General features: G+C 38.3%; 1 protein-coding gene across 5 annotated transcripts in view; it reads right to left on the minus strand.

Moving 5' to 3' along the window:
* Positions 1-16,537, minus strand: part of LOC118819677 (probable E3 ubiquitin-protein ligase HERC1) — a 101,978-nt gene that overhangs the window by 51,977 nt on the left and 33,464 nt on the right. For 4 of the 5 annotated variants that reach the window (XM_036587518.1, XM_036587515.1, XM_036587519.1 and 1 more), the window contains exons 22-39: positions 15,860-15,974; positions 14,499-14,625; positions 13,780-13,948; positions 12,319-12,616; positions 11,578-11,662; positions 10,663-10,711; positions 9,022-9,137; positions 8,319-8,441; positions 7,979-8,179; positions 6,675-6,795; positions 4,578-4,818; positions 3,558-3,724; positions 3,260-3,421; positions 2,963-3,060; positions 2,780-2,878; positions 2,414-2,581; positions 937-1,176; positions 598-681 (exon numbers count right to left, since the gene is read on the minus strand). In XM_036587518.1, the coding sequence (XP_036443411.1) occupies positions 598-681; positions 937-1,176; positions 2,414-2,581; positions 2,780-2,878; positions 2,963-3,060; positions 3,260-3,421; positions 3,558-3,724; positions 4,578-4,818; positions 6,675-6,795; positions 7,979-8,179; positions 8,319-8,441; positions 9,022-9,137; positions 10,663-10,711; positions 11,578-11,662; positions 12,319-12,616; positions 13,780-13,948; positions 14,499-14,625; positions 15,860-15,974 (2,663 nt within the window). The remainder of the gene's footprint in view (positions 1-597; positions 682-936; positions 1,177-2,413; positions 2,582-2,779; positions 2,879-2,962; positions 3,061-3,259; positions 3,422-3,557; positions 3,725-4,577; positions 4,819-6,674; positions 6,796-7,978; positions 8,180-8,318; positions 8,442-9,021; positions 9,138-10,662; positions 10,712-11,577; positions 11,663-12,318; positions 12,617-13,779; positions 13,949-14,498; positions 14,626-15,859; positions 15,975-16,537) is intronic. The other variant, XM_036587517.1, reaches the window with a different exon arrangement.

The following is a 16,537-nucleotide window of genomic DNA, read 5'->3' on the forward strand; positions in this document are numbered from 1 at the left end:
TACTCATGGGCTGGAGGTTAGGGAACCAGCCTTGTGACCGGATGGTCGCCAGTTTGATCCCCTGAGCCGAAAGTACATGACTGAAGTGCCCTTGAGCAAGGCACCTAACCCCCAACTGCTCCCCGGGCGCTGTGGATAGGGCTAGTGTGTATGTGGGTGTTTCACTGCATAGATGGGTTAAAATGCAGAGGTTAAATTTCCCTGTCGTGGGACTAATAAGGGTAACTTAAATTAAGATTCTTGTTTTCAGTACATTTTACAAAAATGTCCCAACTTTTCCAGAAATGGGGTTTGTAGGGCGAATGACAAAGAGCCAATCAGATGGCTCAAAAAATGGCTATTAAAGGTATATTTTGTGTAAACTGAAAGACACTGAACCTCTCAGCAATATACATGTCAATAAAAACAAGTGGAAAGAAATGTGACACAAAAACTAATCAATGAAATAAATAATAATAATTTTAAAATTTGTTTGGCATTTAAAAAAAAAGTCTCCCTGCAGAGGTTCTGGAACCCAAAAGCACCATATATCAGCCTACAGAGGCTTAAACAGTCCCCTGTGTGGGCCTTTTAAGCTATTAGAGGTGACAGACAGACCTTTTCTCCTGGGTTACTGCTGTAGAAGAGCACACATGGGTAAAGCTCTGTAGCATCCACTCCCTCAAATGCCAGCTTGGGCTCCTGCACATCAGAGATTCAGTATATTCAGCAACATCCACATACAAAGTGCACTTACCATCTAACCATTATGCAAAGATTCTACAGCAGTTAAATGTTTTTCCTACAACTGTACATCTAAACCAAGAACCATTTAGGAGTCTTTATTAATAAGGATGTAACAACAATTCTTCACAGCAACATTTATAAAATACTGAAACACTACAACATCACTGAATGTCTGCATTTATCACATCCAAAAAACCAAACTCCACTCACCCTGTTGTTTTTGGCAAAGGAGATGGTCCTGGCCTCCATGTCCAGGATGCAGGTGACGGTGTCTCCCTGGGTGAAGGAGGGCAGTGCCCGGCCCAGCTCACCTCCGTGGTATAGGCTGCCGCTGTAGGCCCGGTACAACCACATGTCTGTAGTGGTGCGGTGGTTGTAGTCACGAATGGGCCAGCGGGACACTCCAATACATGTACCTTCATTTCCTCTGTTCTCTTTAGTGATGTAGAACTGGAGGGGAAGAGACGGGACATATTCTCAATATCTTGATACATGCTGTAGCCTGTTTTATTGACACTGTTTCTACAGAGTTGTGATACAACAAATACAACAAACAACAAAGGCATGAAATTTTACTCTGATAGTTTAAGATAAACAGAGCATTACTGTCACATATGATTATCAGTTCTCGGTTGTCACACTAGTTAAACTCAAACATACAGCTAAAACTTACAGTGGGGGTGGAGCTACATAGATTTCTTTTTGCTAATACTGATAAAACTGCAAGTCATTAATGACAGCTGATATTATCTCCAAATGATATTACTTCAGGCTCAAAATATATATCCCTCCCTTTACCTCATCCATCTTTTCTATACAGTCATTTGCAGAAGTATGGGTGCAACTGGTCAAATTACATGTCTTATTGATTTTCTAAGTGAAAATAAGTTAACACATTCTCTACAGAGAACACATACTTGCACATTTCAATGCATAATTACTGTTTATCTACATATTTTGGAAAAAGTTTATCATTGTTGCCTGTTCAAAAGATACGGCAAATTTTATATTTTATTTTTTCCCATATGTTAAACGTAAATAAGAAGTAATTGTGAACTAAAATTTGGAAGTTTGTTCCCTGTAGAAAGTGTGGTATGTTTGAAATTCATTTATAAATAGGAGGTGTTCAAATTTTGCATATGTCTGTATGAGTGACAACACTATATCTTGAATACGCTTTATTATTTTGTTATTGAAACAAGATGAAGAAGAAGACAAAGGTGCTTCCACCAGCTACAGGTGAAGTGCTACTAAAACAATCAGTAAAAAGATGCAGGCCTTGCATGTGGGCCAAAATGTTACACTCTTAACCAAAGAAAGTTACCCTTTTGCTGAGAATAGAGCGAATGTTGCACTTTCTCCTATAATTATTTTGACATTTAAGTTTCAGTTTTACACTGTCATGGCTGTTTGTAGGTCTATTTACGTCAGGTATTGAGTCACTATAAGTTACTATTACTCGCATATACAAAAAACTCATGCATTTAAAGAATAACACAAGCTAGCGCATAAAGTACGTATCTAAACACCATCCCACCACTGCTTAACTAATAACTCATAATTTCTTCATTTTCTGGGCTTATACTAGACACTAATATAGCATTACTACAACAGAATATATGTACTATAATAAACATTTATTTGACCATTTAATTAAAATGAGGGATCTGCATTACACATGCCATACCTTCCAGATGAAGCAGCCAGAGGTGATAGCTGTGGTGGCCAGGCCATAACCTTTCCCTCCAGAGCCATGGGAGAGAACATTTCCACTCTCCAGAGAACAGCAGACCAGCTTATGAGGATCGAAGGAGAAATCACCTATAGGAATACATTCGTCCTCACTGCTGCACTCCTGAAATACACCCAAAAATAACACAAACGATTTAATTATTAAATAAAACATAACATGATACTTAAATCTACCAGGAGAGAAAAGGCTTTTAGAAAGAAAGAGCATTTATGTGTAAAAGATTATCACAAGTGAGTGTTCCTACATTTACTACCTACTTTTCTATCATTATCTGGTGAACGTGTCTGAAATACACTGTACCTTCTTTGAGCTCTCGGATGCCTTTTCTAGTTTCCTCCTCATGGCCAGAGGTTCCTCCCACATGTAGGTGGATAAAAGCCCAAACAGCTGCTCAACAATCTGCAACACAAAATAAAACATCAATAAAAATGTATCACTGAAAAACATACAAGAGTGAATTCATGGCTTGACCATCTTTTTCACCTGTTTCATCTGAAGAGGGTCTGAGCAGGCTGGAAGTAAAGCCTCCAGAATGTGGAAGGCTAACAGCTTTGTGCGGAGATTATAGAAATGAGGATTACCTGGAATAAGTATTCACAATTAGCTCACAAACTTTTCAGAACTGATTAACTTATAGAGGAACTGAGGGAGGTGTTCAAAATGCTACTCATTTGGCTGTTTTAATATGGTTTTAGCATGTCATACAGTGTCAGAAACCAAATATTCATTACTTGTTAATTACATCAGCCTTTGAACTTCCAATATCAATCATGCTGGTACCTGAGCTGCTGTGGTAGGAGATGATTGTCATCAGTGGGTCGATCCACCTGGAGAATGAGGACACTCTTTTGGTTACCCTTAGCGAAAGGATGCGCCTGAGGAAGACGAGGAAGTCTGCAAGCTGGGACTCCACAACTTTGCTACTGCGCGGCACCTCTGCACCTAATGTCACATCATGAACACACACAGCGAGTCACACTACTGTGTTAAATGAGCAAATACAAGGTTATTTGTAAATAGCTGAAAAATCTATTGCAAAAGACAGGTTAGGTGTAGTTTATAACTTCTACCGACTTACTCTCTTGTTTGGGAGTTTTAGTGTTGGGATCAAGCTCTCCGTCGTATTCTGCACTGTTCTCCAGCGCCTCCTGCTGGTGGAGACTGAGCAACAGACCTTGCAGCTGCTCACACATCACATCCATCAGAGCCTGAGACACATCCAGTGGTAAGGCACCTTCACAGGAGCTAGAGTAACACACACACACACACACACACACACACACACACACACACACACACACACACATATTATCTTCCCTGCTGAACTCTACTATTTTCCACTCTATTTTTAACTTAAAGCGTTTAACCAATGGGCCAGTTACCGGACAAGGATTCATAACTGACTCTGAATGGAGATTTCCACTGAAAGAATATATATATATATATATATATATATATATATATATATATAATATATATATATATATTTATTTATAGGTCCCCCAGTCCAACCAAGGTTTTCCCTACCAAGCAGAAACATGCCTCATATAACTACCCAGTTGTCTGAAGAATGAGACCAACTGATTAAACATGTCGAATCACGTAGACTTTGCTTGATTGGACTGAAAACCTGCAGCCACGCCTGCCCTTTGTGGATAAGATTGGCAAACTTAATGCAGGACACACACACTTCCTCCAATGTTTGTGCTCTTTAACATGTGCTATTAAACTTTACTGATGTCGAGACTCATCTAAGTATGAAGATGAGATAAATAAATAGCTTTTGTCTGAATGTGTAACACAAAACTGCAGAGAAGGTGGCCACAAAAGCAGCTGACAGTGCATCTCAGGCTAAGCAAAATAGTGATATTTTCCTGACAAATTTGTAAAGTATTGTAAGTTATCATTCTGTAGCTCAACTCATACATGTTTCTGATCACTGCTTATGCTAGATGCAGTCAATAGACAGACATCTTCATTTTTTGACTTATAATATTCTATAATATTTTCTTATTGGGATATTGGAATACTAGTGATTTTAAAATTAGGATAATAAAATAGTAAAAATAGTTAAAATTCCTATTCCTAGGTTTCTCACCTGGCTGCGATGACGAGGCTTTGGAGTAGCCTGGCGGAGGCCAGCCTCACGGCCCCACTTAACAGCATGTTGCCTGAGACGGAGGCAGCCAGCCAGCGCTGACTGACCAGAACACAGGAGTTATCAGTGAGGCTGGCCAGCAGCTCCAGCAGGCCACTCTTTATCACCACCACAAGATCGGCTGGCTGGTAGTGGAAGGTCAGTGCGAAAACTGCAGCCAGTAGCAAGTGCTGACAAGAGCCTGTAGAGAGCAATAATGTTTTAAAGCGATAGTTAACAGATATTGTATAAAATCAATTTTATACAATTTTACCCCAAATGTAGGCAACCATCCAAAATGACTTCTCCTTAGTTTACAAGGCTAATGCAACAGACATGTAATACAAGTCGAAACCCCACCCACCTATGTGGTTTCAACACTTTATAATATACTATCATATCTATCTATAAAAATTGTTGCTACTATTGTTTTAGCTATGTAACAAACTTTTGTTTATTTTGTAGATAACAGTATGTCATACAGGTGTCAGAAACCACAAAAGCAAGTCTATTTGAGATGACTTAACAACTTAACATGGTTTGTGGCAAATGTGTGCTGATAAACTACCTTCTGGGTAAGGGATAAAACTGTTTAAATTTGATTTTTATCACGTTAACATAACATGAAATAGATTAATTATCAGAGTACTGCCTGTAAAATAAAGACAATAAATGGTAGAGTCAATATAAATTTTTTGGAATTTTAAATATTCCCAAAAGATAACTGTAGCACTTCATGCACTCAAGGAGGATGCTGGAGGCAGGAAAAACACTTGCAACAGCCATTCTTTAATATTCACTCACCAAACAACATAAACTCAAACAAACCAAAGCAAAGCTATGCTGGCCACTTTTCAGTGGCTTCTTGCTAGACTTTTCAGTCCTTTATCACTCCAGCTTTTAAGCTCCTCACTCTGTCTGCTCGTCCCTCTCTCTATCTGTTCCGTCTCTGCTCTTTTTAAAAGACGCTCAAGCTGCCAGCCAGACCAGCATCAGCTGCCAGTCATTAAGGGCAGCATAAGCACCTGCGCCCAGAGGGAACCAGAGCTCGTTCTCCCTGTCACCGCCCCCGTGCCGCAGCTCTTCTGTCTGGATTGAACGTGAGGTAAGTTAAAATGGCCTCATTGTGCGAATGGAGGCGGGGCTCAGGACTCACATGCCGACCCCCCAATAGAGGCATATTGTACCGAAACGGTACAAACTACAGTTTACAAACAGATTCTGATCCTTTGTTAAGGCTATTTAACCCCTCCGTGCTCTACCTACGTCACTGTTGCACACATGACATAAACAGACATTTTCAACAACCTGCTGTAAAGGCATGTTTATAGAAGTTAACAATGTGGCTTAAATGTCTGACTATTTTACAGTAGAAACTGAAAATAGTCCAACATGAATGTGTAATATCCATACTGTGAATGCTTCAGCTGCAGTAATATGGTTTAAACAGCTGCATATAAAATGTGTGTGGCTATTATCAATGTAGTGGTAACATGACATATAAAACAGAGAGGATTTACATGCAACACAAAACAGTAAACAGTAGTCCTCGACCCTGCTTCATAACATGGACGTAACTATGCTATAAACATGTCATGGCAGATGTAATATGCTATCAAGACAGATTATGTTTAGTAATATAACAATGTAATTTTTCCCATTACCGTTAATTGTCATGGCAGATGTCAATGTGTCAATGTTTGACATCATGACATTACTTAGCAAACATTAGCATCTAACATAAGCTGTTATAACATGAAACATTATGGCATCTGTCATGACAATTACCAGCAATGGTACCATGACACTGTTATATTACTGAACAAAATCTGTCTGAATGTGACATCGTCCATTACATGTTTATGGCAGTGTTATGTCAATGTTATGTAGCATGGTTCATACAGTGCTACAACTGCCCCAAAATAACATATCAGCATACTGCAGCTTTTAAAGTAAATGGCAGCCTAGCATAGTCTTACCCAAATTGGACTGTTTTTTACTACCTTTAATGTACTAGAAGCACGAAAATACAAATAATGGAAAGGTTTATAGACTTACCCTTGTGCTCCTTCTCCAGTGCTACTTTTTGCCTGAGCACACGCACCACTTGCTGGTAGAGAGTGTGTGCTGCAGCCTGGAGCTCTCTCTGGGCGCTCATAGAAGCCGATTCAGTGCCAGCCTGCAAGTGCACACATGCACAAAGGTTTGTAAACAGGTCTGTTTCAGTACGTGAGGCATTACATTGCATTGATTTAAACATTTAAAGGCCAGTGTGTCATGGGTAGAATATTTACAATGAAGATATTTCCATGGTAATAATATTAAAAGTTGGGATGGTTCCACTGTAGATGACCACTTAAATGAGATGTTTTTATATTAAACACGGGAATTCATCACTGAAAACTGCTCCTAGTGGAGGACAGCAGTTCCTGCTCCCAGTCCTTGGAACCTCATGATCCACACAAACAAATCTGATTCAACTCAACTCACCAATTACTAAGGCTTCTATTAGTCAAAGTGCAAAGAGGCCTCTAGAGGCCCAAAATGCCCACATGCATGTATATGTGGATCACTAGGCTAGAGAAAACTCAGCTTAAAAAATTAAATCATGTTTGTCAGTTGTGCTTCAGTGTTTGGATAAACATCCAGAGCAGAATGAACTAGCTTACAAATTAAAAGGGAATTCCATACATTTTTCTGAATTGCTAGATAATTCAGTTGTTAATATGTAAACAAAGTCATTCATAGTGGTTTGATGTGAAATGCTCCATTCTAGAGAAACTTTAGTCAGAACTGTTCACAGCAGTGGCGATAGGAACGAGATACGTGTGTTTTATACACCTAAAAGTTACCTCTCAGAAAGACATTACAAGAAATGATTATGAATATGCTGCCTGATGCCTGAGACACTGTTTTACAATACCTCTGACATAAAATTAAAACATATATTTTCAATATTTACATAAAAAGAGGTACATGCAGGACATTGTAAGCCAAAATTGTACCAAAAGAATACTTTTTTTTATTTAAACTATTTTATCTCTATAATACAAAACATTACATTGCATTTAAACACTCAGAAGACATGTAAGTTAACGCTCAATTTGATTTTGACTATTTGTACAGCTTTTTTTGGTATTAATTAATGTCTAAGAGGGACATTTTAAACAGCAGAACTTCTCAGTTAAGCTGGATAACTTAAGCCCAAACTGAAATTTGTTCAAAAGACATGCCCCTCAGCCCTTCTCTTATTTGACTGACTTTTGTTTATCTAGCCAACTGAGAAATCCTGTGTGGTGAGGGCCAGGTTTTTGTAGTGTGGGTGACAGAGCTCCAACTACAGAACAATTTTTGTGTCTTACAGTGTAGTGGTTCAGCTTGTCGGTGAGTGTGGCCAAACTGCCTGTGACAGGAGCTCCCAGTCCGAAACAGCCAGAGAGGAAGTGCAGCTGCACTGACTGCAGCAGGCCCGGGAACCGTAGGGGCACCAGAGAGTTGCCGCTGTTCTTCTCCTCCATCTCAGATAGGAAGGAAGAAATCTGACACAAAGCTTCTAGACGCACCTGCATAGAGGAAGGGAGAAAAGAGCAAAGCTTAAATGGAGAGAGAAAATCTGAAGGCTGACGACTGTCTTGAGACCATTGTGGAAAAACCCATCCCTAAATTCAACAAATCTTCAAAATTTATCTTAGCCCTACTAACCTCAGCCCGTTGCTGTTGCTGGGCCATGGCCAGAGTGATGGCTCTGGGGTCAGCCTGAACGCCTGCTGCTCTTTCCACCAAAGCTGAGGTCTTGACCAGGCTTCCGCACAGGAAGTGGAAGACCTATAGTAGTTACAAATTGGTATGTATTATCATTATCTGTAATGTAAGTAGCCTTCTGCTTAATAAAAAAATAGTTTATTTAGAAAGAACTTCAAAAGGTCCAGCTTTTAGAGCTGGATTAGTTTTCCTAGAGGAGGCTGTGTAATGTAATTTGTCAGGATTTGACTGGTTGACTGGTTTGTGTAAAGGTATCTGTGTAGTTTTCCCACTTTTCCACAGATTGGCTTGGATTGGAAGCTCATGGTCCAGATTTTCATGTATGCCACAGGACACACTCAATAACAATAACAACTAGGCGCACAGCTCTGCCTGTTAGCAGGTTTTGTTATTCTGTTAGACGACTATCTGTGAATGATGTCCAGGTTCAGTTACAAAAGGCCATTCACTCCATGATTATTACCATCAGACTGTAAAAACTAGACACATTGCATTGGATTAAAATCACAGATTTTGGAGATAATCACTTAAAGTATCACAATCAAATGTAATCTATGTCCAACAGAGCTTAAAAACAATAAAATGCCAATCTAGAAAAGCACTAATGTATATGAAGAATTTTTTAAAGCTTGCGGTTAGTGACCTGGTCAAGCATGGGTGAGCCCACAGCCCCTGAGCCCAGCACCGTGCTGGGACTGATACACTGCCGAAGTCGCTCCCACACGTCCTTCATGATACCTAGAGAGCACAGCGGCAGTCCTGCACAAACACACACATAAAAACATTTTTATGGAGAGTTTCCTTTTACGTCTACATTGCCATATCTAAATGCTACTCTTTGCACATAAACCCAACCTTGGTGACCAAAAGGAAAGCTTCAAATTAGTGTAATATTTAGAAAACCTCACAAAACCATGTACATTTGTCCAGAATTTAACCTTGTTGTTCAATTGTACAGCTGCTTAATATGGACTAAAATGCGATGTCCAATAAAGCTACTGGATATCATGATGAAGATAAGAAAAACAATAAATTATGAATAAAATATTGTGTCCCTTCTCTTCCACCCAATGAGCACTGGGATAGGCTCCAGCATCCCCCGTGACAGAAATCTAAGTAAAATAGCTAAACAATACAAACTACAAGAGTACCATTCACTATTGTGCAAAATAAAAATAATGAAATACTAATGGCTACTCACAGCAGAACTGTAATTACATTTTTGTGCACTTTAGGGCTGAACAAGGAAACATTTGACTGCTCTTATGAAGCATCAAAAGCTATTTGACAGCTAATGGGGCCCCTTTGTAGAGAATTTGTAACCTGTAAAAAGGGAATTCTATGAGGTGCTTTGGTCTAAAAACAGTAGGCATTCCCTAAACAGCCTTTTCTATTTGTGTTTGCGGTCAGGCTACAAACATAAATAAATAAGTATATTTTTTATTTTAATATAGACATCAAAAATAAATAAACATATATTAAATTGATCAAAAAATTTCCTCATGATGATGCCTATTTTTTGTGACAGCAATCATTTGTGCTTCATATAGTTTACCATACTCAGAGTGAGAACAGTCACCAGGTCTGAAGCTTTTGTGTGTTTTTTTCAATTGGCTGTTCAGCTGAATGGTTAAGTTATTCGTTCTCAACTTGGGAGAGCAGGGTTCAAGCCCAGTGGAGGGAAGCACTTGTTGGGCTTCTAATGCTACAGCCCTGCCAATCTAATTATGTCACTTTGGTGCTGCATGTGTGAGTTTATTTGATCCATTCTGTCATGGCAGTTATTAACAGTGTGCTTATAACAGAAAGTCATATTGTGATAAGGATAAAAATACAGTATTATGCAGCCCTATTCAAAAGGTTAACATACTGCAAAAAGGTGCCTCACAAAAAATACAATTGTCAACATGACCCATTTTAACAGAACTTCATTTTTACTATTACATTTTGACTGTTTAAATTAGTTTGGAAATAATCCAGTTTTGTGTGCAAGATAGCAAGATAAGTTATACACATATTCACATAATTTAAGAATAACTTTTTCAAACAAATGACATCCAGTGTGTAAAGTTGTTTTAACATTGGGAATACAGTCACAGATATTATGCCTTTCTCATGTTTCTAAGAATATTTTTTTACATTTATATTTTAATCTGTCCTCCCTCTGTCTAATACTGTAGTCAAGAAGATATGAAAAGCAGCACTCTTACTCGTGTTTTGGTCATATGAAACCACATGCTTATTAAAAAGAAACAAAAAGTATTGTTAGACATGCACTACTTACCCATCTTGTTCTTAACTGATCCTGAGGAACTCCTAGACTGATCTGTCACCTTCAAAGAAGAGAAATGACACTGAAAATGATTATAGAAAATCACACTGATTGGGTTAAGGAGGCGACCTCACATTGCAGCAACCTTCAGGTTAGGTTATATAATGATTTTGTCCTCTGGACTGGATAAATAAATTTCACTGGCTATGTAGGAATTAAACTCAATGCAGAAGTGGAGACACAACCAAACCATCTTGGCAAATCTGCCCTTCGGGGTTATGTCTTGCTTAAAAGTGCAACAGCAGTGGCCAGTGGAACAATACAGAGTAAGAGTTCTTTGTTGACTCAACCTAGAGGTGCTCCTTCAGCATGGTGAGTGAATTTTTACCTTTCACTAACACACCCCTTTACTTTTATTTAACTGCATAAAATCACTCCTTTTAAAGATTATTTTTCATTTTCCACTGCAAACTAAGTTCTTTAAGTGTCATCATTTAAGTTTTGGCCAACTTAAAAAAAAACAAAATAAAACAAAAACAAACAAAAAAAATATTGTTCTGTAAAAGGCTTAAGTTCAAACCTTAACTAAGAAGACCTTATAAATGTAATAACTAAAACAAAATAATAAAACTTGTTAAAGTGTTTATTGCAAGTGTCCACTGGTGTGAAGCCTTTACCCAGAGTGACAGTGCAGTGTGCTTCTGTATGGCCTTTTGAACAAAAAATATGGTCATCTTAAAGGCCTGTTCATATATATCTCAGGTTTTTAGTGACCCAGCACTTATACAAATCCCAACTGCCATGATATTGTAAAATATTTTACTGACAATAACAAAAATAATAAAATACATTTGTTATGTTTTGATATTTTGTTTGTCAATCGACAATGGTCAAAGAAGGGTGAACTATTTGGGATGTACTTCATACCTCTCTCTCACTCTGTCTCCTACTGTCTGAAGAACCACAAAACTCTGCTTTAGTGCTTTGCCCTTCAAAAGAGGATGTCGACTTCCTGGGGAGAAACCAATATAAGCACATATATTAATCTTCATTTAATTTATAACAGTGTGGTCCTTAAGAGAGACTTAATATTAGGGCTGTAAAATATATTAAAGCACTGTGATTGTCTCAATATCCTTTTATTGTGTAAATATATTACATGTGTAAAAAATTCTCATCCATCATTTTTTCTGAAATCGATGTTAATTAATAGAGAGAATTTGACTGCATTCAGTCAAAAGAGCTTTAGTGAGGTCAGGTACCGATGTTGGCTGATTAGTTCTAGATCACTCCAACTCATCCCAAAGGTACTGGAAGGAGTTTCATCACATTCCAAAGCTGAGGAGCTTTATATCCTTCTAGCTGATGCTTGGCATTTGGTATGTTGACTTTAACGTGCCATGGTGCAACATAAAGTAGCTAAATTCACTAATTATAAGGGGTGTCTGGATACGTGTGGACATATAGTGTAGTTCCTCCAGTTACATTTGTGGATTCAATGTAATTTTAAATCTAACTTTGAATCATGCTAAAATAATAGAAGCAGATTTCTTGATTCAATAAATCAGTACCTAAAGTTTAAGCTTTGAAAGGTCAAAATGCTTGGTACAGTAGACAGTCCTAACTGGGTTGTTTTCAAAGACATAAAATAAACACAAAAACACTAACCTGGTCATGTTATTCTCAGTGTATGTATCAACGAGCTGGCTCTGCTCCTGCCAAGCTGCTCGGACCCCCAGCAGCAGAAACAGGCACCGGCTGACCACCAGGTGGCAGGCTGCGGGGAAGGTGAGTGTGTGTTCTGTGTTCTGAGGACAGTCCCAGGGTCGCGTGGGGGGTTCTCTCTCAGGTGTCCCAGGACTCTCTGTACTGCTTGGCAGAGTGCTGGTGCCTGAAGACTCGTAAACCGTCTCATTCTGCTGCAGCTGCATGGCCTCCCGCGTGGCCAAGAAACACTGCAGCACCTCTGCAGAGCAAACACACACAAAGAAACACAGCAGTCTTAAAGCAATATTTCTACCAAAAATCAAACTTACACAATTTTCCTTTTACAGCAAATGTATTTCATCAGCCAACAACCCATACTTGGTATGTGAAGTTACACTGGACCTGGATGTATGATATACTATTACTGTTACCTATCAAATTGAACAAAGTGCAAAACTAAAGAAGCAAACTTTGAACAGCACACGTCGTGAGTAATCGTGGTAAAAGAGAAAATGTGCACATTTGAGTTCTGACTAAACCATCACTTTAACTGATGCCCAAATCATGTGACACAAAAACACAAAAGCACAAAATACACAAAACACACACTCTTGCACATCATTGTGTTATGTACTCCCTATGTGTTCTCTGGGTAAAGAAACAAATGTACACCTACAAACAGCCTCAACAGCCTACAGGCTACATACAAGTTAAAAGACTATATATTCTGCAGCTCCAGCATGTATCATCAGCTCCATACATGTATATGTAGACTACGGTTCTATCATTAACCATTTTTAAAGGCTAAGTGAATTTTCTGAATCTTAAAATTTAGAACCATTAACTAAATTCATGCAAAGCTTTGGGAACATCTGCATAAGTCACATGTTTACATGATCCGTTAACTGTAAAAGTGAAAATAAAACACATCCTCTGCATGAAACACATTTATGTGAATTTTAATGTACGATTACTGTTTATTTGCTGTGTTTAACATATTAAGGAAAAAAAAATGTGGCCTGTAAAAAGTTAGGATGCATTTTATATTTTATGTTTTTTCAACATGTTAAACTCAGGAAATAAATGGAAACTGTGCCCTAAACTGTGCAAATGTCTTATTTAATTTTTTTTTTTACTGTAAAGGATGTGTTAACTTATTTTCATATAGAAAATCAACAAAACATGTATTTGACTGGAGGTGTTCAAACTTTTGCATCAGTATACATATACTATACATATAGGCTACAGCCAAAAAAATCCATTCATTATTAATCTTTAACACAATATAAAAAGGGTAAGGTATTTTCAATACATTTTCAATGTGCAAAAAATACATGGGGGATATACAGACGACCTCACATCTTGACACTGTATAAACCTGTGTGTGGGTGAGTGTGAAAACACAAAAAGCAATGTGTTTACCCGGCAGGTACATACTGATGCTGGGGGTTTCGTCCTCAGTGGGATCGTCTTGATTGTGTTCAGCAGGTTGTGTGTTCTGGCCAGTGGGCTCTGGCTCTCTCCCTGTTTGATCTGAAGAGCTGCTGGGCTCCAGCTTCTCCTCTCCAGGGCTCTGAGAACCTGCTGAACCCTGCAGGGTCACAGACACAGCATAGAGAGAAGAGTAGGGTCTGGAGAAGTATGGTCCTTATTCATTTTCAAACCAAAAACTTTTACAGAAACTAGTTTTTGAAGTATCTCCAGATCATTACACACCACATATACAAACTCTGAAGACCATAAACGCTGCCAAATACAAGCTATATCATTCGGCTCAGAAAATACTTTCCATATATGTAACACTACAGACTAGGGGTGGGAGGGAAAAAATTATATATTACTGCAATATTTTGTCAGAAAAAATATTACTGATACATGGAGGCCCAAGTACTGATGTTTTCTTATTTGATCATTAATGTTATCCCACTGATGGACTAACAGGATACCAAAATTTATGTACGGCTTTGTTAGTTTGTCTGCTTCATTACAACATAAAACTTGCACATCCATGCATGTAGATGATGAGGAAGGAGTACATACAGAATGACTATTACCAGTCAGTGTTGAAAATAACTAAATAATGCACATTTAACTGAATACTGTAAAAAAGAGTCAGAAACTAAATGTGCTGAAATGTTTACCTGTTTAGCAACTGCTGCAGGCTGGATATTGGCTGCATTTGCCATGTTCTCTTTTAGAGACAGAAGAGTGGTGCGGACTTTATATACCACCTCATAGATCTCTATCAGCATCTCACATGGTTCATACCTGCAATCACATACATATATACCAAAACAATATTTATACATTTGGTCAAAAATTAGGATTATACTTTACACCACAATACTATGTGACTCCTTCCCTCTCACACCCTGCTATTGCAGCTTTGGGGGCTCTTTCAGCGCTACATTCCTTGCTATCCTTAGCCCGTTTTTAAAAAATTACTGGTGAAATGAAGATCACATGGTGTAGGTTCGTGTCAGCTCCTTATCTTTCAATAATGTACACAGAAGCTACTTGCTTGCTAACAGCATTGCCTCATTAGAAAAAATCTGCATTTGTAAGTGAATAATAAAGACTTAAAACAGGGAGATGAGGGGATTTGGAGTAGGCCAATAAAATTTTGCCTATGCCACTAAACAGGTCACTGGCTTAAGTTATCCAGCTTTATTGAAATATCCTTTGTAAAACACTGGATTTGTGGCCAGTATAACAAGGAAGGCATAGCAAGTTCTCCTACCGCAGCCTGTTAATATCAATTCATAACTGCCAGTTTATATCCACAGACCTTTCACTCTTTCAAATGAGTCATTATGGCTAATGCATTTATCCTACAGACAGCCAGACAGCAGAAATATAGTACACAATCATGGAGGGAGAGAGCAGCAGAGGGTGGAATGTGTGTGTGTGTGTGTGTGTGTGTGTGTGTACACATCCAGAGGAAAAGACAGAAAAAGGACAGAGAAAGAAGGAATGATCATTTAATTATGGAGATGAAATACAGTAAATGTGTCAGACATATTTATGTTTGGTTCATTAATTTGCTCATTAAAAAGAGTAGCTCTTCTCACTCTTTTTAACTTCTCTGCACTTCATATTAAAGGTTTAAAAATATTTCTGATGTTTCTGAAACACAAACTCACCCAACCATTTATGCAGCATTACAATTATGGATTATACTGCTGCACAATTTATCAGTTCAAATACATTAAAAATTCAGTGATGAAACACAAAACACTCACGCAAAAACTCATCTAGAACTGTGACTGGTCAGGATGTTCACAGCACACAGTAAAGACAGTGTGATTGGTTAGAAGCTCAATTGCTTATTGCAGTCTTCTGTGATATTGGTATTGCAACAGCCAATATTGCGCTAACAATTAACAAACAATATATTGTGCAGCCCTTGCTCCAACTGAACATTCTACTCATTTGATGAACACAGTAAGTGTGAGGAGGGAAGGATAAAGAGGCTGCTGATGGTGAAAAGGCAGAGACTCACCTGTCCTGCCAGTATGCATCATCCTGCAGCCCTGTGTGCTTCAGCAGAGCAGCAAGACTACAGCGACACGCCGTCTCTAACAAACTGTCCCCTACAGCAGCTCCGCCATCCCAGTCTATAATACACACACAAACACAATGTTACACATATACAGTAACACAAACACAAAAACAGGGATGTTGAACACAATAAGTACTGATTAATTATCAATCTACTCAAATACAGCGCTTGCTCTGAGCCTTTAAGCAACCAGGAATGAGATCCTTCCTCCCCCCTTTTCTCCCTTTTGCCAGCTCCATTTTAAGCACTATTTTGAATAAAATAAAATAAAATAAAATAATATGTTTCCATTTATTACAAATGTAGTCCATCAGTCAAGAAATGTGAGTCTGAATTGATGTCTGAATTTTTTTTTTTAATTTTGCACTGGAGCAAAGGTAATGTACCTAATGGAAGCTTATACTCCACCATTTAGCACTGTGCCAACTACATGCCTACATTATCACTCAGTTCCCTGAAACCACAACAAGTTGTTAAATAATCTGAAATAAATGCCCTTTTGAGGTTTTTGACACTGTATGACATGCTGTTATCTATAAACAGACTACAGCACAGAAACAAATTGAGGCTTACTTTTCACTATTTTTAAACATGCGCTATACACAACACTGATTGGTG

This window comes from Colossoma macropomum, unplaced genomic scaffold, assembly GCF_904425465.1.
Source record: "Colossoma macropomum unplaced genomic scaffold, Colossoma_macropomum, whole genome shotgun sequence".
In the NCBI taxonomy this organism is placed as follows: Eukaryota; Metazoa; Chordata; class Actinopteri; order Characiformes; family Serrasalmidae; genus Colossoma; species Colossoma macropomum.